Source organism: Drosophila sechellia, chromosome X (assembly GCF_004382195.2).
Source record: "Drosophila sechellia strain sech25 chromosome X, ASM438219v1, whole genome shotgun sequence".
Lineage (NCBI taxonomy): Eukaryota > Metazoa > Arthropoda > Insecta > Diptera > Drosophilidae > Drosophila > Drosophila sechellia.
The window spans coordinates 17,864,580-17,891,092 of record NC_045954.1 but is presented as its reverse complement, the minus strand read 5'-3'; the positions used below and the strand labels follow the sequence as shown (position 1 = coordinate 17,891,092).

Genomic DNA, 26,513 nt, shown 5'->3' with positions numbered 1-26,513 from the left:
CTTGGGCGCCTTGGGCAGATGCTAACTGTGCGATAAGGTCAGCGCTCAATTATCGACGCGTTAAGTAAACCAAAGCCATAGCCGCAGCACCGTGTGGAAAGTAGGAAAATGCGTACAGTGATCACTAACTATCTCACGATCCGTCAGTGGAGCTCTGATAAATGGAACTAGCCAGACAACCAACGATCGTGGCAGATAAATGGCCACAGTATCTTTATCTTAACTTTGCTTTGTTTGGCTCCTCTTCTCGCCGCATTTCTCGAAAATGTCAACACTACTCGGTTGAGCGATACATGTGATATATGATCTATGGAACCATGGAGTCGCAGTCTTCTGCGGCGATAAGGCGTCGATCAATAAAAAAGTAACTTCATATTTGACTAGCGCACGCTCTCCAAATCATAAATATTCCTTTCGGACTTGTCTATTTTCTATTCTCATTTCATTTCCATCGTCGCGTCCGCTTTATCGACGAAAAATGGGAACCGCCTTGGGTTAAGTCGTTAGTTACGAAAGCGTTTGCGCCTTATCACATTACAAATAAAATGCAACTGAACTGCAACTACAACTACAACTGCACTGAGCGAATGCAGCGGCAAACTACAGCAAACACTATCTCCATGTTTGCTGACCACTTGACATGGACTGTGAGGCATTTGAAAAAGATGCACATGTGTTTCGAAACTCTATTTTTGGGTACAAAAAGTACGTATTTACATTTCGTAGCATTACAAACTGGGTTCTTTTGAAAAATGAGAATTGCAAATAGTATGCCCTCGCATGTAACAAAAAGTGTTAAGGCATTACAAATTACATCACAATTTGGTTTTCTTTTATTGTTTGGCACACAATCATTCAAGATGATTTAACATAATTGCAAGTATTTCAGCCACAATTTGTTTGCTCATTTTCGTGAACTCTCTTCAAATTGACACCAATTATTTGCAGTGCATCAGCGAAAAATGGCAGCAACAATTTGAGTTTTAAAATAAAGCGGTTCGTTTGTTTGGCATTCTCATTCTCCGCTCGCTCGCTCTCTATCTCTCTCTACTGGCTTCAAAAAAAAACTGGTTTCTTGTGCGGGTGTGTGTGAATCATAATAAAATAACAACAGTCCAGAAAAAAGCAACGAAATTGAAATTGTAGCCAGATAGAATGACTGGGAAGAAGGCAAGGGAAGGGAAAATAAAAACAAGCAAACAGAAACGACGCCGCACAGTGGGACCATAATTTAAATGATCACAAATCGAATTGGTCACACTTCTTCGGCGGCGTTAATGCGAATCGATCGGGCATTTAACGGTACCGCAGAGCGTGATCCTCTCTCTTTCGAACTCATTGAAATGCAATGAGCTTCCTAGCGGCGTTCCAAGTATAGAAAACTGATTTCGATTCAATGGCCAGCACAGCAGGAATAATTCAAGAAGTCGTCTCACTAGTTGGAAAAAACACCAATGGCGTTCCTCGAATACCAAATCAGAATGCAAGAGGATAGATATACTTTATTTATGTACACACTCCAATCACTTTCGAATCGGTTTATCCGGGGTTCAATTCAGAATTTACACAGAAAGAAAGCCAGATCACAGCAGAATCAAGGCATTCACTCAATGCATTTTTAAAGAATGTTATGCAGGTCAATATCGAATCCCTTGATTTATTCCTAACCTTATAAAGAATAATAATATCGATCAAGAATTGCTCTTTAGAACTTGTAAATTAAACCTAGTTCGAATATTCAATGTCATACAGCCCTGTCTAACATTCCTTCTGTAACATAATATTATTTAATATTCTTATTTTTCTGTACACTGCTATGAAGCCCATGGTGCGACGCGTCACTGCCCTCCATGGCCATCAAATTGAGCTACAATTGAGCCACATAATTGGGCTACGTTCCAAAAGAATACATATTACTTGGGCGCACATAAATACACATATATATACTGATGTACATGGTGGCGTTGGTTGGGGAGGAGGGTTCACCTCCGATCGTGTGTAAATAAAGTAGCTGGCAGGCTTGATGATGGCAAACGTCGCAAAAGAAACGCACAGGAAGGCTTAATAAGAGCCGCCAGAAAGTGTGAAGAACGCACGAAAAGAGAAGGGGGCTGTGGCACAGCTGCGGTCATAATAATAGCCCTTGAAACATTTGGCCATTAAATGGAAGGTACCCACAATAAAAGTTGTAATTTACAAGCATAACATTGTGTTGTGGAGTTTTTATACTGGCCATTATCAACCCTAATAGACAATTTGTTATATACTTTACACTTTAGTTAATAGATCTGTACATCATTAGGCAATGTCTGCCAGAAAAGTAAATAATAAAAACTCGATCTCAAATGGAGCGTATTTAAATTATTATAAATATCAACAAATACCACTGCTTATTATACAAATAAAAATTATGACATTGTGCTATGGAGTTGTGTACTGGGTATCAATTCCTTATAACTAACTAAAGAAACTATATTATTTTCTACTTAAGATCTACTAAGATCCCTCATATTATATCTAGAACCCAACGATATTAATGAGCAAAATTGAAATACCGTAAAGGGTTTCGTTTTCGATACGCAGAAGTGATCTTGGTAATGGAAAATAGGAATTTCAGATGAGTTCCTGATACCTTTGTCATTAGTTTATCCATAGAACGATAATGATAGCTATTGCAGACCTATAAATTTGGCCGGCACTGTCATTAAGGGGCGAGGGTTATGTCTTATCTTATCGTGACCCTGCGCAGATAGGGGAATACCAAATGCGATCGCCGTTGCTCGATACAAACGGGGATCGTTCGATCCGATCGAAATGAAATGGTATATGGGATCTCAAAGGGGTTGTTTTTCGGTTGTTTGCCACAGGAAATACTTATGTAGTACTTGCTGCCCATTGAGCAGGGACAAAGAATTTTTGTTTTAGGGGGGGATCGACCTACCGGAATGATGTCCCGCATCGTCGTCCGCCGTTGCCGTTGTCTCATTTTCTGTGGTCACAGAGAGATCCGCTCCAATTGCGGATGCGGATGCCATGTGTATGGCCAGATCCCTGATCTTGAATCGTTCGCAGATCAGTTTCTCGCACTGATCCGCCTGGAAATAGCAGTTGAGCTCGTCTAGACTCAAGGGACACACATCGTAGGGCTGGTAGAAGTGTTTGCCCCAACTGCCATTGTTGCTGGAATTGTCCCCAGCACAGCTGATGGACAATGCTCCCTGCATGACGCCCTGATGGACTCCGAGTCCGTTGGATCCACTGCTCGATCCTAGGATTCCAGCCTGATTTGGTTTGAGCAGCGAATTGCTGCGTGCCACCTTGGTGGAGTGGGCACGTCGGATGAAGCTAAGCGATTTCTTGGGCGGCGAACAGATCGCCGAGGTATTTGGGGGCGTGGCCGCGGCTATATCCGTTGACAGCTTGGGCGTGGACTTGAGTAGAAAGAGGTTCTTCGGCGGAAAACTGTGCGTGAGTATCGAGGTGGCCGAACAGCTGTTCTGCAGCTTGTATGGCGACGAGCCCGCTATCTGACTGGCCGTACTGCCGCCGAACAGCTGACGCTGTTTCTCCTGCAGCTTTTCCCGCTTCTCCTCCTTCTCCTGGTACTTTTCCCGCTTCTTCTCGAGCTCATCCAGTGCGGCTGCCTCGCGTAAAACAACTGAGGGCGATAGATTTTGCGGCAGGGTCTTCGATTTTGCACGGAGCGTAATCAGCGTCGTCGTCGTCGTCGTTGTCGTAGTGGTCGTATTACTGGTACTACCATTACTATTACCATTAGTATTATTATTATTGGGCGTCGTATTTGTTGTTGCCAAACCGCGCTCCACCGATGGCAGCGGTACGGCCAGTATATTGGTTCGCGATCGCGATTTCATTAGCTTTATGGGCGTCGAGGTGTTCGTCTGCATGCGACTTATCTCTGAGTCATCATCGTAGTCGTTAGACTCATGGGCGGCGGATAGAGCCTGCTGTTTGGGCGGCGGGGGAGTGGCCAGGACAATGTCGTTCTCCTCATTGAAATGAGTCCTGGGCGCAGCCGCATTTGGTATGTTCTGGCTGTTTGGCATGGATGGCATGGATGGCATGCTGCTACCATTACTACCCATCGAGGACTGCTCGTTATCGCTGCCATTCAAACTGATGACGTTCAGTACGATGCCATATCGTTTCAGTTTCGATGGGGATGCGGTGGTGGAATTATTATTGCCGCTGGGCAGGGTCTTCAGCAGCTGTTCGCGATGACGTGCCTCCGTGGAGTTCTCCTCATCCTCATCGGTATCGGAGTACTGGGCCGTATTCTCGCTGCCACTGATGCTCCAATTGAAGCCGCAAGGTGGCGACATTTTCGATGGAGTTTTCCGCTCGAAGAGAGCACTAACCTTGGCCACGCCGCTCTTCACCGAACTCGATTTGCGCAGACTATAGCTTTTCGATGATTTTGTTTCGGAATTCGTTAGGGAATTGCTATTGCTACTTAGGCTCGTATTGCTCGAGGACTTTTGGACCAGATGATCTGCGGGCGTATCCTTTTTGGTCTCCTCTTCGTCTTCTATTACCAATGGTACATAGAATGTGGAGCGTCGTCTTTGGGATTTCTCCTCCGGCGTCGCTACTATCGGGCCTTCACTGTTTCCTGTGTCTGCTGTATTTCCCACTGCTGCTGTTGTTGTCGTTGTTGTTGTGCTGTTAGCGGCCTGCAACATTTTGTTATTTTTCGCTCAGTGTATTCTCGAGAGCATGGCACACACACACATTCGCAGAGTGAGAGAGGTGGAGAAAGAGACAAAGAGAGGGAGCACACGCAGGTATATTTTGTATTTGTGTTTGTTGACGCTGCTGCTGCTGCTTCTTCTTCTTCCCCTTCTAGTACATCTACTTCTTTCTCTTTTTCGCTGATGCTTCTGTTTTTACTTCTTGAATTTTATTTACTTCCCCTCTCGCTTTGCCTTTGAGTTATTTTTGTTGCTGTTGTTTCGGTGTGCGTTTGTCGCTTGGCTTATAAAAATTATGCGCTCAACTGCATTTCCGCGTTTTTTCTCTTTCTCTTCGCGCTTTGTTTTTGCTGTTATTTTATCGCATCACATTGTCGCTTGGTTAAGTTTTTCTTTATTTATCTTTACTTTTTGTACTACTCTTGGTTTAACGTTGTTGTTGTTGGTTAATTTTGGTTTCCAGTTGCAGCATACACACACACACACACACAAACGCAGCGCAGAGAGACTGCTAATACACACGCACATCTTTTTTCTCCTTCGTGTGCAGGAATGCGTTTTCGGTTGTTGTTGTTGTTGTTGTTGGAATTAGGGGATAAAACACTTTAACAAAAACAGCACTAGCTTTAACAATTATTAAAAAAAAATTAGAGGTGTAGCTCAGCAAACAAGGCAAAGGAGGTATTATTTTTAATGCACGCAGAATATAATAAAGTGCAATAATATAGTTAAAACCGAGGCACGCGAGAGCGAAACTAAAAACAATAATAAACGGGCGATTTAAACAACCGCCAGCGCCGCTCCGTTCCGTTCCGTCCACTCCACCCGAACTCTCAAATCGATCTGATCTAGCGATGTACAAAACATCTGCGCAGCGCGCAGCGATGTTTTGTCTGCGGCGATACTTTTCGGCGTTTTGGTCGCTATCGATTAATCGATTTTCAAGCAATGATCGTGTTCTACGTGGCAGTAATCCCTTTTCACAATTGTGCTCTAATTGAACGCATAGTTCTTTGTGTTCTTAATGTCAATATACAACGTTTTTCACACAGTCGCTGATCTCGAATGCGAAAAGACAAAAAAACAGCAGTCGACGATCTCGTCAGTGCTGCCCATCGAGGGTGCTGCGCAGAGAGCGCCAGCGAGAGAGGGCTACAACAACGCCACAATAGCGGTAAAAATTATAGCTACCGCAGCGAAAAGAATATAAGCCTTTTTCGATATACCAAAATTTCAATAAGAATTTGCTCTAAATTTAAAATGTAGATATATCTTTATCGTATTTTTAAATATATCTTATATCAGATTTTTTAATTTTGCTAATATATATTTCTAAATAGCAAATAACTCATTTTTGTTGTTTTTAATGCTCATATTTATGATACGACATCTATGTAAGTATCCACGCTTTGGAGCACACTAAGTAATCCTATTTTCCTACCTCAACTGTGGGTGTCTATGAATGTGTGTTAGGTGCTAGTTGGGCAGTCGGGCAAGGCATAATACAAATTAAGGGAACACCAACCGAACCCCAACCCCCCCCCGTACAACCCATCCATACCAAGCGTCGTAACGCTTGGTTCGCTCTTTACCTCTATTTTATTTTATTATTGTTTTTTTTTCTTTCCGTTTTTTGTTTACTGCGGAAGTGCGTGACTATGGGGTTTTATGTGACACGTTCACTTCCTTCGCCGCAACGAAAAACGGAAGACTTGTTTACGAGCGGCTCGAAAGTAACCATTTCCATTCGCATTTCCAGGGGCATTACATTAGCATAGGGGCACAATGAACTGTTGTGAGAGGCAGTTTTCTGCTTTACTTATCAACTTTCAACCCCTGGCCAAGCGATCGTTATATAAGCCACGTCCTGCCTCTCGAAATTCCGTTACATTTTAAGGAAAGGAGTTCCCCTAAATTAAATAACAACATGCATTCGAGGAGTTATGCAAATAAACATGGTTAATCCATGAAATAGTGCATACTTTTTGGCTCGTGTAGAATACAGTCACTTCGTGTAGATATGTACGTGTAGAATTCGAAAGTTTACAGTATAATCTACTGCGTGGATGATCTTAAAACGCCTCGATTTATGCAGGGAGTTAATATTATAAAGATAATTGCGAGTGGCGTATGAATGAAATTCATTCTCCTTCTTTTAAATCCAATTGCAGCTGGAGTTCCTCAAGGAAGCGTTCTTGGCCCAACCCTATACTCAGTTTTTGCTTCGGACATGCCTACTCACACACCAGTCACAGAGGTAGACGAAGAAGATGTGCTCATAGCCACCTACGCTGACGATACTGCTGTGCTCACGAAAAGTAAAAGTATCCTGGCTGCCACTTCTGGTCTACAGGAATACCTGGATGCATTCCAGCAATGGGCTGAGAACTGGAATGTGCGCATCAACGCTGAGAAGTGTGCCAATGTGACGTTCTCCAACCGAACAGGTAGCTGTCCGGGTGTCAGTCTGAATGGGAGACTGATCAGACACCATCAGGCTTATAAATACCTTGGTATTACCCTCGATAGGAAGCTCACCTTCAGCAGGCACATCACAAATATTCAGCAAGCGTTCAGGACCAAGGTTGCTCGGATGTCTTGGCTCATTGCACCACGCAACAAACTGTCGCTTGGCTGCAAGGTCAATATATACAAGTCCATATTGGCCCCCTGCCTGTTATACGGCCTGCAGGTATACGGCATTGCTGCGAAGAGTCACCTTAATAAGATCCGGATCTTACAGGCGAAGACCTTAAGAAGAATTTCGGGGGCTCCTTGGTATATGAGAACAAGAGACATCGAACGCGACCTCAAGGTGCCCAAAATAGGAGACAAGCTCCAGAACATCGCCCAAAAATATATGGAAAGGCTTAATGTACACCCCAACAGCCTAGCAAGGAAGCTAGGAACTGCAGCTGTGGTCAATGCTGACCCTCGGACTAGAGTCAAAAGAAGACTCAAGCGACACCACCCTCATGACCTCCCTGACCTGGTTTTGACCTAGAAAGTCTTAGTTTTAAAAATTCATTAGAATAATCAAATAAATAGTAATTATTATGTTATATCAACTATTATAATTCTCCCTATCATTTTTAGGATTAAAAATCTGTTAGTCTTAAGTAACCAAGACATATTGTAAAATAAAATAATTTAAGCAGATCAAATTAAGTTGCCGCATGGGTAACAGTGCGTTGATCAAATAATAAAAACATCATCGTTCAAATACTGAAAAAAAAAAAAAGAAAAAAAAAAAAACCTTCTTTTAAATAATCATACAGTAAACTTCTTGAAGCTACCGCAAGTAAAGCAAAGTTTGTTAACAATGCTGATTTTAGCAGAAGGAATTAACTTATGTGGACTGATTCAATATATCCAGTTGTTTGTTAAAAAAAAAAACTTAAAGGTGCTAATAACTAACTCAGTTGCATGGCATTTATAAATATTTATAAAGCGTTTTAAGACTGATTGCCTTTAAGTGGCACATAATCATTTGGTTTCGATTTTGCAAGACATGAAAGTAAAATTTGTATTGGTTTTCGCAATAGTTAAAGTGAAAATGCCATAACCATTCCAGCTTGCATATTTACATATGGAATGACTAATTTTTTCTTATTTTTTTTTTACTATTTGGGAATCCCGAAAACACGGAAATATAATTCTCACGATGAGCTTCCGATATTATATGCAAGTTTTAAGAACCCCCAGGCGTCCGAATGCATAGGGTTAAATATCGCCCATGAATGTGATAATGTCCAGCAAGTGCTGATAAGCTCAGAGCAGATCGGATTGCGCTGAGCCGGCAAAAGTATTCGCGTTTGTGGGTTTCTAGGTCTCTATATGGCAGTCCAGTGCAAAAGCGTTCTAAGCGCCACCACATGGAAATCGGGGAATCAGAAACAGAAACAGAAACAGACACAATGTCACGACATTGAGATACGGATAATGCATGAGTAAGTTGCCGCCATAGTCACTCACTCAATCATTTACCACACTGAAAGGGAATCAATCGAACAATCGGGCACTTTGTGTTGTTACCTTCGTTCAGCGATGTATCGTTTAACGTCGTATCGAAATGTATGCGAGGCAGTGTCTTCGACTTGTACTCACCTGCAAGTAGTGGAAAAGAGGTTGAAATGGATTAGTTGTGTTAAATGCAAATGCCAGATGTCTACTAGATACTAGATGTTTTGTGTTTTCTGCTTGGTGTTTTGTTTTGCAAAACTCGACCCATTTACATGGCCTAACCTTTGAGCTTGTGCTGGAAAATTCACTTCAATTAATGCAAAATATGAAATACAGACAGATACACAGATACAATTGCTAAACATCGCAAGTGGTCGCGGCGATGACAATGTGGGGCACGCTCGTAAATTGAGCAATTGTTGTAGGTGACCCAGGAGTCTGCGTATGTACGTATGTGTCTGGCATCTCTGGTCTTTAAAAAGAGCCCCAGGCCCCTTGGGTTCCCAGACGAAGGCATTATTATTGTGATTATGATTGTGCCGTTGACACTTTTTCCCAACCAAACACTGCATTATCTACTTTGCGCGGGTCATCAGTCGTAACTGTGCAACTGTAAATTATGCCGCCACACAATTGACTTCAAAGCGGAATGGCCGAACTGACGAACTGCCCAACTGTTCAGCCAATCCAGTGATGATTGTGAATTCTCATTCTCGATGATGTCACATCCGTCTTCCATCCAGCCATCCATCCATTCATCCTCTTGGGCAGTAATGTGATGACAGATACAACGAAGCTGGGGGTTCTCCGATGTGAGCAGACAGCTGAATCAGTTCAATTTCTGACTGAGTTTAGTCTTTAACTAAACTTTAACTATATCCTAGCGTACACATATAAAATAAAGTTAGTTGCTTTAAAAGTTGTCTAAAAATGTGTGCATTTCATACTGCAAACTGACTAAATAGATAGTGCAACATATGTTTGTTTATCGCTAAAGTTATCCATTTAAAGTTAATTTCTCTTTCAAAAACCCAGTGATATGCCCCTCAAGTGTTAGGTGTCACATCTACTTACTCCTGCCCGTGGCCTCCAGAGTGGAGGCACACGATCCTGTCCCAGACACTCGCTCCTGCTCGCTGCCCTTCATCAGCTGCAGCGCCTGCACTATCTCCACATCGGTGTTCATCGTTCCGTGAATGGGCGGCGTGGGTGCATCATCCCGCTCGCCCCTCAAACAGGAGGCCAATCCCCGACCACGGGGCATTGTGCTCCTCCGCAGTGCCGAAGTCGGCGGTGGCTGCTGTTCCATGGTTCGCGTGGCTGGATTTGGCGTGGAGTTCTGCGAGTTCTGGGAATTCTGGGGGGCAGTGCGCGGCATGGAGTGCATCTTCCTCTGTTGCGGAGTCGTCGAGTTCACCGTCTGCATTTGCACCTCGTCGCTTATTGCCCGCAAAGCACCGCAATTCATTCTGATTTGGTTAGCTGCTTTTCTATTTGGTATCCTTGCTAAAGTTGCCTTTGCAGATTTTTGGTTTCATATATATATATTTTTTTTTTAGTTTTTAGTGTTTAACCTTGACATGGTTTCCTGTGCGACAAAGGGGCAGGTATAAATTTCAGATCACAACACTCGCGAAGGGCGAAACACATTTGGCCTGGCTTGGTCGATTTCATTAGGCGTTTTAGTGAATTTAAAGTTTAAGGACTAGAGTTTCTATTTCAATTAAGCGAACAACATTAGTGTTGCATTCCATTGAAATGTATTCTTTTCACACAATTACACATATGAACTGATCTCGGACATCCATCCCCATTTCTTTCGGTTAAACAGGGCTGTTTTTCATTTTTCTTTTTGGGCCCAAACCATCTGACATCGCCGGTTTAACTTGGCTTGGTTTCGCTTGCCTGCGTCGGCAATTAAGATTTATGGTTATGGCGTGTTGGGCCCTGTAAGCGCACCCCTACCGGTTTTACCGCCCTCAAAAACGAACAAAAAAAAATAACAATAATAAAAATAATAATCTAAAGGCTCCTACGACAGCGACTTTTTTCGGGCCTCTAAATTTTGTTCAGCTAATTTTTCCAAGTGGTTTTTCGTTCTTTTGCACACGCGCGACTGCGCCACAAAGGAAAACATATAAATAATATAACAACTATGTATGAATGTATTAGCCTTCAGTGTTTTGGCTTAAATTTTCCTTTTAACTTGTACAATTTTACGCTCGTTGGGAATTGAAACGAAACGGAATTGAAACCAAAACGGAATGAAATCGACATGAAATGTTTGTTTATGTATGAGCAGCTGTGGGTGTTTTTTTTTTCTTGCAGTGGGTGGGGGTTTCACACATCTGATCGAGAGAGAGAGAGAGTAATAGAGAAATCTTCAGAAGAGAGTGCATAAATTATTCAGCCCCCACAAGATTGTTATTACATAGTATAAAACAACTAATAAGAAACCATTAACATAAGCGAGCACTATTCAGTTCTAATTCTTGTTTTAAATATTATAGTTGAAAATCCTTATTTATCTGGCAGATAGCTCGACTTTAAGCCAGAGTTTTCCTCTTAAATGTAGGCGCCAATCGATAAATGCAGGCCAATTAAATCGCCAGCAATCATAATGTATGCAATCAGCCCAAGGCGCTAAAAATCTGTAATGATTGAGGAGCTTTGGCTTTCTCTTGCTCGGTTTTTGCATTTTCCCCTCTGCAAAAAAAAAAAAAAAATATAAAAAAAAAATAAAGAGAAAAACCAAAAATGGGGTTTCGCTTGTACGGCGGTGTGAATTCTAGGCCTCAATTTTGTGGTTTGCTGATTTCCATTACTGGATTTTCCTCTTGCGTGCGTTTCGCGTTTTTATTTTCGTTTTATTTTCTTTTAGTTTTATTGTTATTAAAATAATTTTCCATATCTGCTTTCAATTGCTGCGTGCCCGAAAAGAAAACTGGTTGCTAACCATCATATTTTTCTAGCAATTGAATTTTTTGTGTGCGTGCTCTGGTGATAAACATAAATTTCGCCACAAAGACTTGACTATTTTTTCATTACTTTCTCCAACGGTAGCGACGACAGACACGCAGCAGCTGTTCTCTAGCTGCCTCTCTTTTCCTTGCTACACTGCAAGAAATTTAACTAGATCTATGTATATGTATCTAAGTAAAACTTGACGTTGTATACCATGAATCACTCGAGAAATGTAAATATACATTACATATATTATATGTATAGTTTTTGGATTTTATATGGATAGATTTGAAATTAGGTTCTAATAATAGAACGTAGAAAACCTTTTTGATTCAACATCTCTTTAATCATTAGAAATTACATTTTTTATTGTGTAATTAAGTAGAGATTAGAAAGGAAAGAAAAATTGGTGTGTTTCAAAAGCACCTGAATTGAAAAAGTAGAGATGAGATACCCTACTCAGGCCCTAAGACACATTTTCCCATCGATTTAAGACCTTAAGTTTACCGATTTTCTGTAAGTGTAGGTCTTTATCTCATTCACGCTTCTCTGGTTATTCGAGCGAGTCGCCCACGTTGGCACCTGTGCGCCCAGAACGGGCCGACCGGACTCTCTTTTGTCCACTGTCCACCTTCCATTTAAACGGAAGTGCAAGCCAATGGCCAGAAGTGCTCAGAATTCGATATGCTATATGCTGTATGCCGTGGCGTACCATGCACAATATGGTCACATGACTCCTACTCCGCTTCCCTTTTCATTCCGCCGGCGACTGATGATGTTTTTATATGGGAAAAAGAGAAAAACTCCAAACAAAAGCGGCAACTGCAACGGATGCGCCATATAAAGGCAGCATGCAACGCTTCAAGCTGAAAGCTCTTTTTTCTCCATGTGATTCCTTGCTTTTTTTTTCAATTTTTTTTTTTTTTTGCTGATTAATGCAGCCGGCGTTGGCGTCACAATGTGTTTGCTTTATTTACGTTGTTTGGGGCTTTTTGTTTTTTGTTTTTCATTTTTTATTTATTGTTTTTTGAGGGCGTCTCGTCCGCAAATTGAATAATTTGGCAGAGATGCATTTTTGCACGTCGATGACGATGATGGAAACAACAGCAGCAACAACAAGCTCAAACATCAGCCAACAACGTCAATCCAATCATAGACTTTGCCCAGACTCAACTGATTATATATGCACCAATGCAATGCATTGCTCCCCCGAAGAGGGGGGGGGGGGGGGGTTGAAGGGGCAGGACCAGGTGATAAGCCACGAAAGGTAAAGACTTGGCGCACTCAAGGCGTAAAGAACAAAACCACAAAGATTCAGTGGAAGATGATCTTCCATTTCCGCCACACCTATGTGATACCGAGAAATCAGGCTGTTTATTACTTTTCCTTTTCATATATGTAAATTAAATATATTATAATATATTATAGTTTAAATGAGATTTAAATACCCACTTCGCAACTTCTTTTGTAGCCCATTTATGTTGGCAAAACTTTTATGGCAAGCGTGGCAACCACCCATTCTAGAGAATTCGCTGTTCATTCCCATTTCATTTCGGCGGATAATGATTCCGTTCCGGAGAAGTTCAAAACCGCCCAGAAGCAAGGTCCCACACAAAGCCAAAGCTCATTAGGTTTACGGCTAATATATATATTATAATGAGTATCGCCTTATAATAGGCACTCTGGTGCTGGTTGTCTGCCCTCGTCGCGGGGACGTGGGAAACTTTCCATCCATCCATTCATCTTTTGTCGCATACTGCTCGTATAGAACACCACGCCATCAGAGCGAAACCGGTGTTTTCGATCGCACTTGGGTTATGCAAGCGAAACACTCGCCAAAACAGGCACTCCCATTTCGCTAAGTGTGATTATATATATTCTGATATATTACGAATTTTTATCAGTTATCTATATACATTATATAGTATATGATATAACAAAGGAAACTATTACTCATTCATTCATTCTCTTTAAGTAAATCCTAAGTAATATTTAAAATGTGGTATTATCTGTAACTATTTGCCAAATAATAAAGATATTATAATGCAACCCATGGAACAAAGTAGCGTTGCATCTGAAATGTAATGATATGATACCATCTTTTTCAGCTCGTACAACCTTTTAAATCACATCCAAACAGTTTGTACTGCTGTGTGTGAAATTTTAGATAGCCGTTTTGCCGAGTGGCGGCGGGTTCATGGATCGTGGACAATGGACTGGGTAGCCAGACGACTTGTGTATTGGAATTGAATGAAAAAAGGGCCGTGGGCTCCGTGCGCCGGTCCCCAGGTCATTTCCCTCTGCGCGAAACAGTCAGTTGAGAGATCAGCATCTGACAGAGGTACACAGGGTACGGTAACTAACTAAAGTAACTACAAGATACATCGGGCGCGGAAAGAAAAAATACATAAAATAAGGCAAAAGGCAGAGATCTTAGATTTTTCTATTATGGCATTTCTTTCGTCTTCTACTTATTTTTTTTTCCATTCGCATCCAAGTGGTGGCCCGCGCGTCTTCATCAACATTTTCATTTTCCAGGCTCTTTTTTTTTCCTGCTCTTTTCAGTTTACAAACGGCGAATTGAAGTCGCGGCGTAATTGACGTTATAGTGATGAGATGAGATCAAAATGGACCACAATGATTGCGGCGATAATTGCGAGACAGACGGGCATACAAATATTCTTTTGGAGCCACGCACCGCGGAATGATAAATGAAATGTGCCAGGGAAAAGATGCAGCGATACCCGGAGTTCGGATACGCGGAAAACTGGTGGAGAATCCCGAGGGGGTTCGGAAAAACCACTTCTGAATGAAAAGTGCTGCGGAAAAGTGTTAATGTTCCAGAAAAATGAGCATAAGAATGTTGAAAAATAAATCTATAAATCAAAACTAACATCAAGTTAAACCAATCATGGTTAGATCGATAGGACAGCACATGTTCCTATATGATACCATCCTAAATCTGCATAATTTGCACATAAAGCATTCAAATGAACTGCACCCAAAATGGAATTGAAGTGAAGAATAGATGTCTGCAAAGAAATAAGCTGCAAATATGGCATAAGTAAAGGGTTTCTAATAATTCCGTCAATTATGGCGGAGCTTCGCCATAGAAAACAGACGTTCCACGAATAACGTTAAGAAGCAAGTGCTGGTACATCTGTTTTTGGAAAGGTGTATACAGTAAGTACCCCACCCGTTTTTCAGGTGATTTCCAGAGGGGTGGGTGGGCATTATTGTGTGAGCTTGTGATTCATTCAGAACAATGGCGATCTAATGATGATGCTGATGATTATTGCAAACAACAACTAGGTAAACTACACTGACCAGGTCAGAGGGAGGTGGCAAGGCGGCAGTGGGTTGGAGGGGTGTATATGAACGGGGTCGGATGAACGGGGGTCGTGGTCGTTGATCCACAGTCAAATTAAATTACCAACCAACCACAACGAAGTAACAACGAAAAAGTGAAATTGTTGTTGCTCTCGGCCGGTTGTCATTGAAGGCACGTTTTCGTTTTTTCGACGGATATTCGCGGTTTCTCATTTAAAGTGATCAGATAAATAAAGTGGAGTGCGGGGCGGGGCGGGGCGGGGCGGGGCGGGGATACGTATCTCAATCCCAATAAAGGGAGTTCATGTAAAGGTATAAATACGTGAGCGGGAATGATTTTCAGAGATTCGAGTAGAGACATTGAAACCAGATGAGATACTCAGCAAATATCGTGGGAGCATCGAAGTTCGAAGAAAGCGTTCTAAGTTACCAAAATTAACTCAATCGAAGCTTTAAACTGGAACTTCCATATCAGTACATTGATATTTATTGTCAGAAATGAATCCATTTATTATGAAACTTAAAGAACCGATTGTGTTGAAACTGCCAGTGAATATTGATAATGCTTATATTATCGCAAAGAAAATTGTGTTAATTTCTGGTAATTTCAGCTCAATTAGTAGCTGTAAATGGGCTCATAAAAGAGAGCTTGCCAGATCCCAGCGATTACGATTGCTAGAGTGCACTTACTAATCTACTGCGCTATACTGCTGAATACCATCCCCTGATGACTGGGGGGAGCAAAAGAAAAGCTATAGAACTATAGAACTTGAATACCGTTATGAACCCGTCATCATCAGCATGCGACTTGCTGTTTGAGCCACTTTACTTTCGCAACAAAACTGAGAAATGGTGTTGTATGGGGAGCGAAAAAGTGCAGACATATGGCGAAGACAACGCCATTTTCACACGATGAACTTAACTCGTAGTAGCCCCTACTTTGGACCCCTTTCCCAACCCCATCCCCCCACTAAATCTAGCCCCCTCTTCGCTCAACCGATATATTCGTGTCAACATGTGTTGTGTTGCATATTATGTAAATTATTTGCTGGGCAAAAAAAAAAGAAAAGAAAGAGCAGCTAACTCATTGTCTTTGTGCAGAGAGAAACATTCCTGAGTTTACTAAATAATATAATATTAAACTAAAATAGAACGACTTTTATTTAACTGTACATGTAAAGAATATATCTGTATAATATTGTGTTTAAATAGATGTACTATAAGTTTGATTTTTAACGTGCTTTATCATTCAGAAGCTTTAGAGTTATTCTCCCTATTTTCTCCGAGTGTCTATCTTCCCTCTCTTTCGCAGCCCCAATTGCGGTCTCTTTCGTGGGCTAAGTAGCACCCAATGGGCCATCTCCAGCAGACAGGCCACAACATTGTTGACCATGTTGAAATACATAAAGCAATTTTAACTGTTTTAATGCTTTTTTCACTCTGCAGTGCGAGCGAGAGAGTGCGACAGAGGGTAAGAGAGAGCGAGAGAGGTAGCATAGAGCAGGGGGACCTATGGAGCTCATATTATTTCTGCCTGCTTCCATTTTATTACCAGAAAGAACTGTGTGAACTTGTTGCTCGCGCTTTTCCTTTTCATTGCTGTAGTTTTGTTTAGTTGTTCGTGCAATTATTTTTCCAATTTCTTCTCGTTTTTTTCGTCTCGACTTGCTAAATTTAGAGTAGTGTAGAGAGCTTAGGAAAATGAAAACTTGTGTGTATTTTTGGAAATGATTTCAAACGCATCTCAAGGTGCGAAATAAACAAATTTCTCGCCCGATCTAAACAAATCAAGCGTACCGAAAAATTTCGGTTCTGCTCGTCAAAATATAAACAAAATCAGCGGGATCGTTTCGATCGTGTTTACATGGGGCCACAGTAACAACAAATATGTGGAACTGATTTGGAAAATACGAAAATTTGCATCGAGCAAAGGCGTATGTATGAATATGACGCTTTGCAGTGACTTCGTAATATCCAAACCACATTGTAAAGTAATAAATATAACAATAAACATGATAATCGAACATTCAAAACACAATGAATCATGTACTGATTTATGTAATACCGACAATCAGCCTAGTATTTCGTTTGTTCGGCTCTTTGGTGGCCAAGAAAATGAAGGGTTTACTTGTGACCTTCGTTTGGGTCTTCAAATTAAGAGGCATGATCCATCATCGTCTGCTTTATCACTCATCCAGCACAACGATTAGGTTGCTGCCGCCACTTGATTATACAATCGAGTTAATTTGATGTTTCGCTGGCAGCAATTGCCACCATATCCATGTCCATACACCATGCACCATACACCACACACCGTCCATACCATATAGTATATACCATATATCCCATATAGATCAGGGCGTGTCCCGGACCACAGAAAAGCGGATGATTGTACATCCCATACGTTTGTGCATTAGCCAGTGCGATGACGACATCTCTCAAATGTGTGGCAATCCGCGGACGGAAAGACAAGTGGAAGATACAGATACAGCCACGGATACAGATACATTTACAGACGACTCAGCTACGGATACGCAAAATGCCGACAGACAGATAGATTTATGACATATATGAATTACTAACTGTGCCGCTTCGCTAATTGTTGTTATTGCTGCTTGCTTTTTGCCACAGTTATGACTCGAATTATTCAATTTTTAGCAGCAACGAGAAATCAACAGAAACTTCAAAGCAACGGAAATGCAAAAACAACCCGCACTCATGTGAAGGAAAAGAAAGGAAAACTTCAAGCAATCGAATCGGTAATACCCTTTTCTTAAAAAAAATAAGTATAATCACAAATATAAATAAGTAACATACATATATAGAGATTCTTAAGACATTTCACCACCATAAAGTAGACTCATTGTAAAACATGTTTGTTTTGCGCACTTGTAGCGCATCGGACAAATCGCTGTGGCCGAAAGAAAATGCAATTGGCCAAAACCAGCGCCACAGCCAGATAAAAACTGAAAAAGCAATTTCCAAGCGTCCGCCGCCCGTTGCAATGCATTTTAATTTGACTTTAACTATTTGCGCATATAATTAACAGCAGCAGCAGTTAGTACACATAAAACAAACAGAACCTCCTTATTTACAAGGAAATATAAGAAAAATGTGCTAATATGATTTATTTTTTAGCAACAATGATCGATTAAAATACTACTCTTTTCAGTTAAATAATATTACAACTTCTTTTATTATAGGTTTCGAACGCCTTTGCGAAGCAGTTGTTTCTGTCAGTGTATCGCTTGCAACAAAAAACATCAACTGCGTGTTTTTCATTTTGAGTGGAAGGGGATCGCATTGTCTGGCAATTTCGCCCGCAACAATGAGATATATAGCCATATATATGTATATTTGTACATATATCTCGTTGGATAGGCTCGACAACTACAACAACTACAACTGCCAACAGCAGCTTGTTCGCTATAATAACTCAAAAAAAAAGCTCTCCAATGTGACATGTGCCAGCCCCCTTTCATTCAACCCCCCTCGAAAACGCCGCCCCTCCTTTGGCCATTCAGGCAATGCAAATATGAAGCTTTTTTTCCATGAACTGCACCGAACAAACAGCTGAGCTGAGCTGTTAGTGGGGGAGGTAAGGAGGGGGGAAAGCGCAGAAAAACTGGGAGAAAAAACGAGGAAGCCGAGTGGAAGATCAGCTGACAACAAAGCAAAGAGAAGGGCAAGCAAAAACAAAACAAAATAGTCGAAACAAAAAAAAAAGAAAAAAATAGCACAAAGATCTCAAACAATTACACACAATTCCCTTGTTACAGTGACTAACAAAAGATGATGGCCACAAATTTGATCGACTGCTGAGAAATCGTATGGCTGAAAACACTTTGTTGCCAACAAAAGGAAGCTCCTAGGGGGGCCAAAACACTGGGGTTATAGCGCTAGTTTCCCCACAATATAACCACCATCAAAATATTGTTCCAAAAAAAAAAATAACTATGCAATACCTTCACCATCATATCATATCTTTGGGTTCTTCAGCTAGCATTTGTTAATTTTAAAAATAGGAAATATTCGCAAATATATATTTTATGCGCAATTGTTGGCACCATTTTTTATTCAACTAAGCAGTTTTGTGGGAAATTTTTGTTTTAACTGTTTTGGATCTGAAGAACTTAGGGAATCATTATATATATATCTTATATCTTATATCTTTACAGTTCTCACAAATCTTTTTTATGATTTATTGTATTGCGCTTTATTATTCGATTAAGTAATATCATAATATCTTTAGGTTTTGAGTTATCAGTTATTACTTTAAAATGATTTAGTAATTGAATATATAAATTTAAATATCATCTATTACAAATCAAACTAAATTTTCAACACTTTACTTTCAGCTCGTTTTCAATCTGCTCCATTTACGGCTACCAATAAAAAAAATCGCATTGACAAGCTGTTAACATCAGTTTATTAATTTAGCGAGCAGAAGAATTACACGCATTCAAAAAAAGTCTCAAAATTGAATGAATAGAATGTAGAAAAGTCAAAAATTCATAGAGAACATGATGAAAACAGCGATGAATGCAAAACTAATGACAAGTGCTATTTTCGTATGATATTCAGCAAGTGCAGTTGCAGCTGCATGTGGATCAACGATTGTTGATGTTGCAGTTGCAATTTGTTGCAATTGTTCTTGGCTCTGAATACTATACTATACTATAATATACTATACTCCACTTGTAGTGCGTTCAAGTAGATGCATGTATAAATAAAATGTGGGTCATGTGCATCAAATTATTTAATTGGTGTCAATTGGCGTTGGATTTTTCTTTTCGTTTTTCGCTCGCTCGGCCGCTTTTCTTTTATTTTCATTGCATTTCGTTTCGATTTCCGTTAAGCCGTTTAACTTGATGCTGTTGCTGCAGTTACAGCTGAAAATTGCAGTTGCAATTCGCGTTGCTGTTGCAGTTGTTGCAGTTGTGTCAATAAGCCGGGCTTAACACTTTTGTGTGATTTGCATGGGCCTCGAAATTTTGATTGAGCGCAACTATACAGAGCGAAATCTTTCAGGCATTATGTACATAATTTCAATTTGATTTCAATTTGAATTTAGGAAAAGTTTTTTTCAATTATGTTTACACCAAAAAAAAAATAAATGTAAAATTATAAATTTTAAAGGTATGCTGCAATTTCCGGCTAGTTAATTGCAAGGGTATTTTTCCCTTGGTCATGAATAATACACAATTTCTATCCGAACCTAACATTTTTAACTGCCATTTATTGCTCCACTTTTTTTCTCAGTGCAACAAATTTGAACCTGCCTATAATGTGTGTCAACGGCTTCTGATTGCAGCAATAACAACAATTGACAAAAAAAAAAAAAAACAACCAGTATTTACAACAAATAACAAACAAGACAGCCAGAAGCTCCCTTATTACCCCCCAACACCCCCCGCAAAAAAATGGGCACCTCTCTCCAGTGTTGCCATGTTTCAAATTCTTCTGCGATACCAAGGCGAAAAAAAAGACGGCTAATCCGGATACGATTATGGCCGTAAACGGTTTACAGTAACCAAAAAATACAAAAGTAACTGAAACAACAACAACGTGACTTTCCGGTGTCCCTTGAAACGGTGTCAAGCGCTCATTTCCCTAATTTAGTTTACATTTTTCTCCTCTCTTTTCTTATTTCCTTTCTTTTTGCCTCAATTTGGTGTCTTTTCGTGTGCACCCAAAAAAAAATAAAAAAAAAACGCCCATGGAACGCAATTATAAACAAATTGTTGTAGAAAATAAACATTTTAAGATCGTATTGCCATAAAAAAAATATTTAAATATTATATTTAATTTGTATAACATTTTAAGTAAAACAAAACCCATGCTATACAAATTATTTGAACTTAAAAACGCATTTTACGATCGTATTGCTTTCCTGTGCAGAAACTTAATAATAATGATCTTAAAATCCTTCAAAGTGTAAAACTTTAAGACAAAAGTATTCAATAAATATACGTCAAAGTACAAACATTGTAATAGTTTTGAGTATGACGAATTAATGTATCTGAAACGATCTAGAAAAGAAATGTTTCCTGTGCAGCGGTGTCTGTCGTCTGGCTGCTTATATTGCTCAAATAATATGGCCAAGACGATGATGATGAGCTATGTCAGAATGCCGGGGCGGGGTTATTTCCTTGGCGAGGGGGGTTTGGGGGCGCTGGGGGTTTTGCACTCGCAAGTTTGCCTTTGTAGTTGCCCAGTTTTTTTTTTTTTTTGTATTTTTGTTTTGTATATATTTTTTCGTACGATTTTCACATTCTGTTTGTTTTTGTTTGCATTTATTTTTAGAACATTTTCGAATTCGCAACGCACACGCACGCAGATACAAGCACGGCCCGCATAGTTTAGCCATGTTTTCAGCCATTTTCCATTCTAGCCACCATACGATATTCACTTGAGCCAAAAAAAAAATATTTAAAAAAATATACATATGTGATTAAACGCATAACTTCGTATACTAATGATAAACGTTTCTCTCAGCCAAGCCAGGCCACTAATTTTGAATTGTTAACTGTTAGCTAAATAATAACAACAATAGCCACGAACCGAACGTAGCGAATTGAACCGCCTGCGCCGGAAGCTTAAAATCGACTGAAAACCGCTGAGAAATCACCAACAAACACGAAACGAAATGAAACGAAATGAGATGGAACGAAACGGATCGAATCGAATCGGAACAGCACAAAGCAAAACGCACAAGAAATACATGCGCAACGTCGCAACCCCTTCTCCCACAAACTGCGAGCTCCATTGATGGGAACGTTTGGCAAGGCGGAACAAACAGAGAACGCGCAAAGAGGAAGAAAGCGCGGAGGTGGAGAAAGGGGAAGTGTTGGAGAAGGAGGTGAAGGTGGAGGTGGAGGAAGCGGAGAAAGGGAGAAGAAGAAAACATGCAAATGCTGCGGAGAAATTCAGAATGAATACCAAAAAACCAACAACTTTCATCTACATATAAACATGTTTCTTTACAAAGTTCTGCAGTTTTGCAGTTGCAGTTGCAGTTTTCGCTTCCAAAAATATACATATATGTATGTACTTAATCCATATTTATTCAATGAATATTGTACGTGCAAAAATGTGCTCGCCATGGCGATCACGCATCAAAACGTTATCAACAGATGACTTACTTACTATGTGCATCCGTTGAAAAGACGCTTTACTTTGGGATCTAAATGTAAATGGGTAGGGGGATTAAAATGTATCCGTTCTTAATGAGCCACACATCTTATAGATTGCCGCACACACCACAGTCGAGCAATAGAACCGAAACGATCTCGCCATCGACGGAAGTGTCGGCTGCACGGACGGCACCTTCCACATGGGCCCAAAACCAAAAACGCCCACCCCTCCCACTGCAGGCACCCCAACCCCAAACCACCTCCCGTTCGCCATTGTGCCGAATGCTCCGGCATGCGTGACGATACAAACAAATTTCCTGACTACTCACACACACAGAATGCATAGAAAAAAACCCAAGACACAGATACACACACCTCTAGATACGATCGAAAAGTGTTACGGACCCACAGCAAAGCATGAACAAAAAATAAAACTGCAATTACTGATGAGCACTGATGAGCCCGCTTGCCGGTCAAATGCAATTAAAGCCCCGCTTGACCACACCAACAAAATCAAATCAAATCCACCTGACGCGAAGCCATATATATTGCATAACACTTGAATAGGGTGATATACCAGTATCGGGGTAGCGAAGAATCACTTCCTTCCGAAGTGAAATGGTATCGTTTAAACAGATCCTATGCAATTAGTTCTTTGTTTAAGATATATCTACAAAAGCAGTCATTCATTAAGAACTATTCTTAATATCGCAACCATTATTATATACCAATTTCCTCTTCATATCATTGACCATGATCACACTTTAGATAATAAAACTTTGTTTTCTTTCGTACATGTTGTGTTTCATTAATTAATAACTATTTTTAACTTTACACTCAAGAGAATTAAATTATTGTATTGAAGATTCAAAATATCCTAGATTGTCCCTTTTTAAATTTAACATGGTCACACTTAAAAGAACTCTTCATGATCTGTACTTTAAGGTTGTTTTTCCTTAAAATACTTTAAAGTAAGCCATTTTAAATGAGTTTTGCAAAACAACGCAACAGCTTCACCTTCTTTTTAATACATAAGCTCTTACTTACCTAGTTCACTGTAGAGCGTCGTGTTCAGCACGATGTCGTTGATGCCACTCATGCCGCCGCTGCCCCCAACACACGAATCTGAATCCTCGTTTTCCTCCGCCAACGTCGGCGGTCCGTCCCACAAAGCCTTCGCAGGACGACGCACTCGGTCCAATCGGACCCTTGGAATGTCCTCGTAGCAAACATCGCCTAGCTGAAGATCAAATAGGTTGTAAGAATAATAAGCATGATGTCCCAGAAATATGGAAAATATACGACATATTACAGTTTCCGTTTTAAGCACAAGTTAAAGGTATTTTTCTAAGCTTTCTACATTTTATACATATGTCTTCAACACAATACTTAAAATGTGTGTTAATTAAAATCACAATTTTAAGACATATAGCAAAATATAGATTGGTAGGAATTAGTATTTTAATGAGAATTCGTTTTATAATTTAGTTTTTAGATATTTAAATTTTCATTTAGTTTCGAAAGTATGTATGTTGCGATCTAAGCTTTTAGATTTTACATTTACATTCTTCTTTTGCACATTAAATAACTGTCCTCAATTCAATTGAATCACCGATGACTTCAAAAAACGGAAACAGTAACGTGTCTTTTCGATTATGATGGGCGGTTTTCCAGTTCCGCATCGTATTGCACTACCCACCTCCTTTTTGGGCGTGGCCGGGAATATCTACAGGTTAGTAGAACGATAGTAGTAGTAGCGGTTTGTTTACATCCATATTGGTTAGCGATAGTGTGCAGTGGTGAGAGACAGGGATAGATATACACAGACGAAAATACAAAGCCAATGAACTTGATTATGTTAACAGTTACAAAGCGATTAGATGTCTGTTTTACTGGGTGTTTGAGTATGTGTGTGTGTGTGTTAGTTGCTATATCTTAGTATATCTATCAATACAATCTGGGAGTGCTCACCGATATCTCCTCGCTGCAGTAGGCGGTGAATGTCTGATCGTCCTGCTGCAGCACGCAGTATAAAGGACCCCAGGGAAGCGTCTTGATCAGGCGAGTTAGTTCTCCCTCGGTTTCTGTACAACAAAATACAAAAAAGACATTATAGTATGAGCATAAAATAAATGTTAGGTCTCGCTTTTAAATCTTAACTGCATTATCACTAAGTGGCGCCACCTGTGGGCGAATGTCTTAAGCAGCTATTGGAAAAGTGCTTCCTACTTATAGGCATTATTTCCTATAGCAAATGTAAAATGCGTGTAAGTTTACATCTTTCTAGACATGGTCGTGTTATCTACACGCAACTCACTCGCTCAAATGCAGAGTAAATGTAAGTATATAATGACTGATCTGCAAACTGGATTGGATTTGAAACATATAACAAACAGCCATTTCAACTGCAGCTGAAGTCATAAAAAACGAAATCCAAAATTGCACACCGTCAAACGTCATGTAGATGTCATGTAATTGTGCCAAAAACCTCGCGGAAAATGTGGCGCATGCGTGTTTCTAATTATGCGCCAGCAAACTAGATTAGATTATTTATTTATGCATCTGCAATCGCAAATGCAGTCCAATTGCAACTTTGGACTGCGATGCCGTTTCTAATGTGCAAATTATATGCATTAGAATTTATCTAATGGGTGGAGTTAGAAGACGAAGAAGAGGCTGCAGTAGCTGCTAACAAAAAAAACAATGAGAATTGCTTAGCCAACTTGAACCGCATTGTGATTCAATGGCCGTTTTTTTTTGTTCTTCAGTTTTCAGCTTGCGTGTCTGAGTTCTCAAAGTTCGTTTCACTCAGTTTGCGTCCTCTTCATGCTTTCTCCTTCTTCAATTCTTCTTGTCTTTCTCCTCTCTATGAGATAACAATGTGAGGCAGCTACAAAAATGATTTTAATTTGAAGTTTAGCTTCGTGGAGATGTGGGCGTGACACGGATTACACAGAAAACTCGAAAAGTTTGCGCAGCCGTACATATAAATTCGTATCTAATCATAGAAAATTAACAAAGTCGATGTATCATGATTTAGATACATTTATTTCGGTTGCAAACATATCACATTCTTACTCTTCTTATTCTGAATATGTTCTTCTTATTCTAGATAAGTACATAAGATATCTTTTTTTAGTAAGTGAAGAATCCGTACATCATAATATTGTATCTTAACATCAGAGTGGAGAAATATTCTTAAGAATTAAAATCAAAATCAAGAATCAAAAATTAACATGAGATATGAAATTTACATTTATAAAAAAAAAACGCAATTTAAGCCCAATCTATGTACATTAAAAATAAGATAAAAATAAGGTTCAAGCTGATTTATTTTGATTATCCCTGGTAAACTGCATTTGTTTCAGTGTATTTAAAGTTTGACTTCGTTCAATTCTCTGTTTTTTTCCTATTTAAGCGGCGAATCATTTTTCACATACAATATGTACGTACGAGTGAGCGTATTTTTCAAGTCCGGCGCCGTCTGCCCATTTAACATAAATATTGTAAGTAATTGTGAAGACAACAACAACTGCAGTAGTCAAGCGGAGCGATGACGTCGAAGCTTCAGAAAGAGACGGGGCTATGTGGAGTGAGAGAGAGGGCGCGAAATTGAAGTCGTTGCTCAGCCAGTTTGCGTTAATTTTTTCTCTATTTTTTTAACGTTCGTTGTCCGTTTGTTTCTTTATTATAAATTTTCTCATTTTTTCACATTAGTTTTTTTTTTGTGTTTGCTGCTTTTTGCATAAGAATTTCTCGCTTTTTGAGTTCTCGAGTTCAATGTACTGTGTCAGCGGTTTTTCTTTTCTGCACATGGCAACAGGTGGCGATGAGGGGCTAAAAAGGTAGGGGGAGGGGAGGATGGCTGAAAAGTGGGGCTTAGAAGGGGATTCGAGGTTGCGAGCGAAGACTTGCGGTTGGCCAACGGACAAACGCACTCAAACCTTGGCCATCAGCTGGCATCTGAGCGTGGAAAACGTGGAAAAACAAGTGTTTACGATGCCCATCCCCCTCCCCCACGCCCACCGCCACACCAATACAGTTTTCCTTCAATAATTCTACACAGAGGGAAAAAGGAGTTTCGAACTCAATCTTATAAAGGATGCCTTGCTAATTTCTTGAAAAGCTAAATTAGGAAAATGTACTGTGAATGTTGTCTTCTCGAACAAGAACATTTGCTTCTGTTTTTTTATTCTTTTCTTGAATAATTCGAACAATCTGTGAATTATCTTCGGTTCGCAGTGCATTTCCCCGTGGCATTCGCATTAATGTATATTAATGTATATATGAGTATATGTGTACGTATGTGCTCATATGACCGTCAGGGAGCTACAAAGATAAGATACAACTGACAGATTTAATTCCACGTAAACCTCTTCTCGTCATGAATGTCGAACACATAGTTCCC

General features: G+C 40.1%; 1 protein-coding gene across 8 annotated transcripts in view; it reads right to left on the bottom strand.

Annotated features, from left to right (window-relative positions):
• LOC6618112 (probable Ras GTPase-activating protein) overlaps window positions 1-26,513 on the bottom strand; it is a 42,225-nt gene that overhangs the window by 7,623 nt on the left and 8,089 nt on the right. For 2 of the 8 annotated variants that reach the window (XM_032726822.1, XM_032726823.1), the window contains exons 2-4: window positions 24,077-24,189; window positions 23,805-23,831; window positions 23,153-23,345 (exon numbers count right to left, since the gene is read on the bottom strand). In XM_032726822.1, the coding sequence (XP_032582713.1) occupies window positions 23,153-23,345; window positions 23,805-23,831; window positions 24,077-24,189 (333 nt within the window). Of the gene's footprint in view, window positions 1-2,941; window positions 5,555-8,747; window positions 8,820-9,749; window positions 10,264-21,533; window positions 21,551-23,152; window positions 23,346-23,804; window positions 23,832-24,076; window positions 24,190-26,513 lie in introns of those variants that run through there. The other 6 variants (XM_032726825.1, XM_002042374.2, XM_032726818.1 and 3 more) reach the window with 4 other exon arrangements.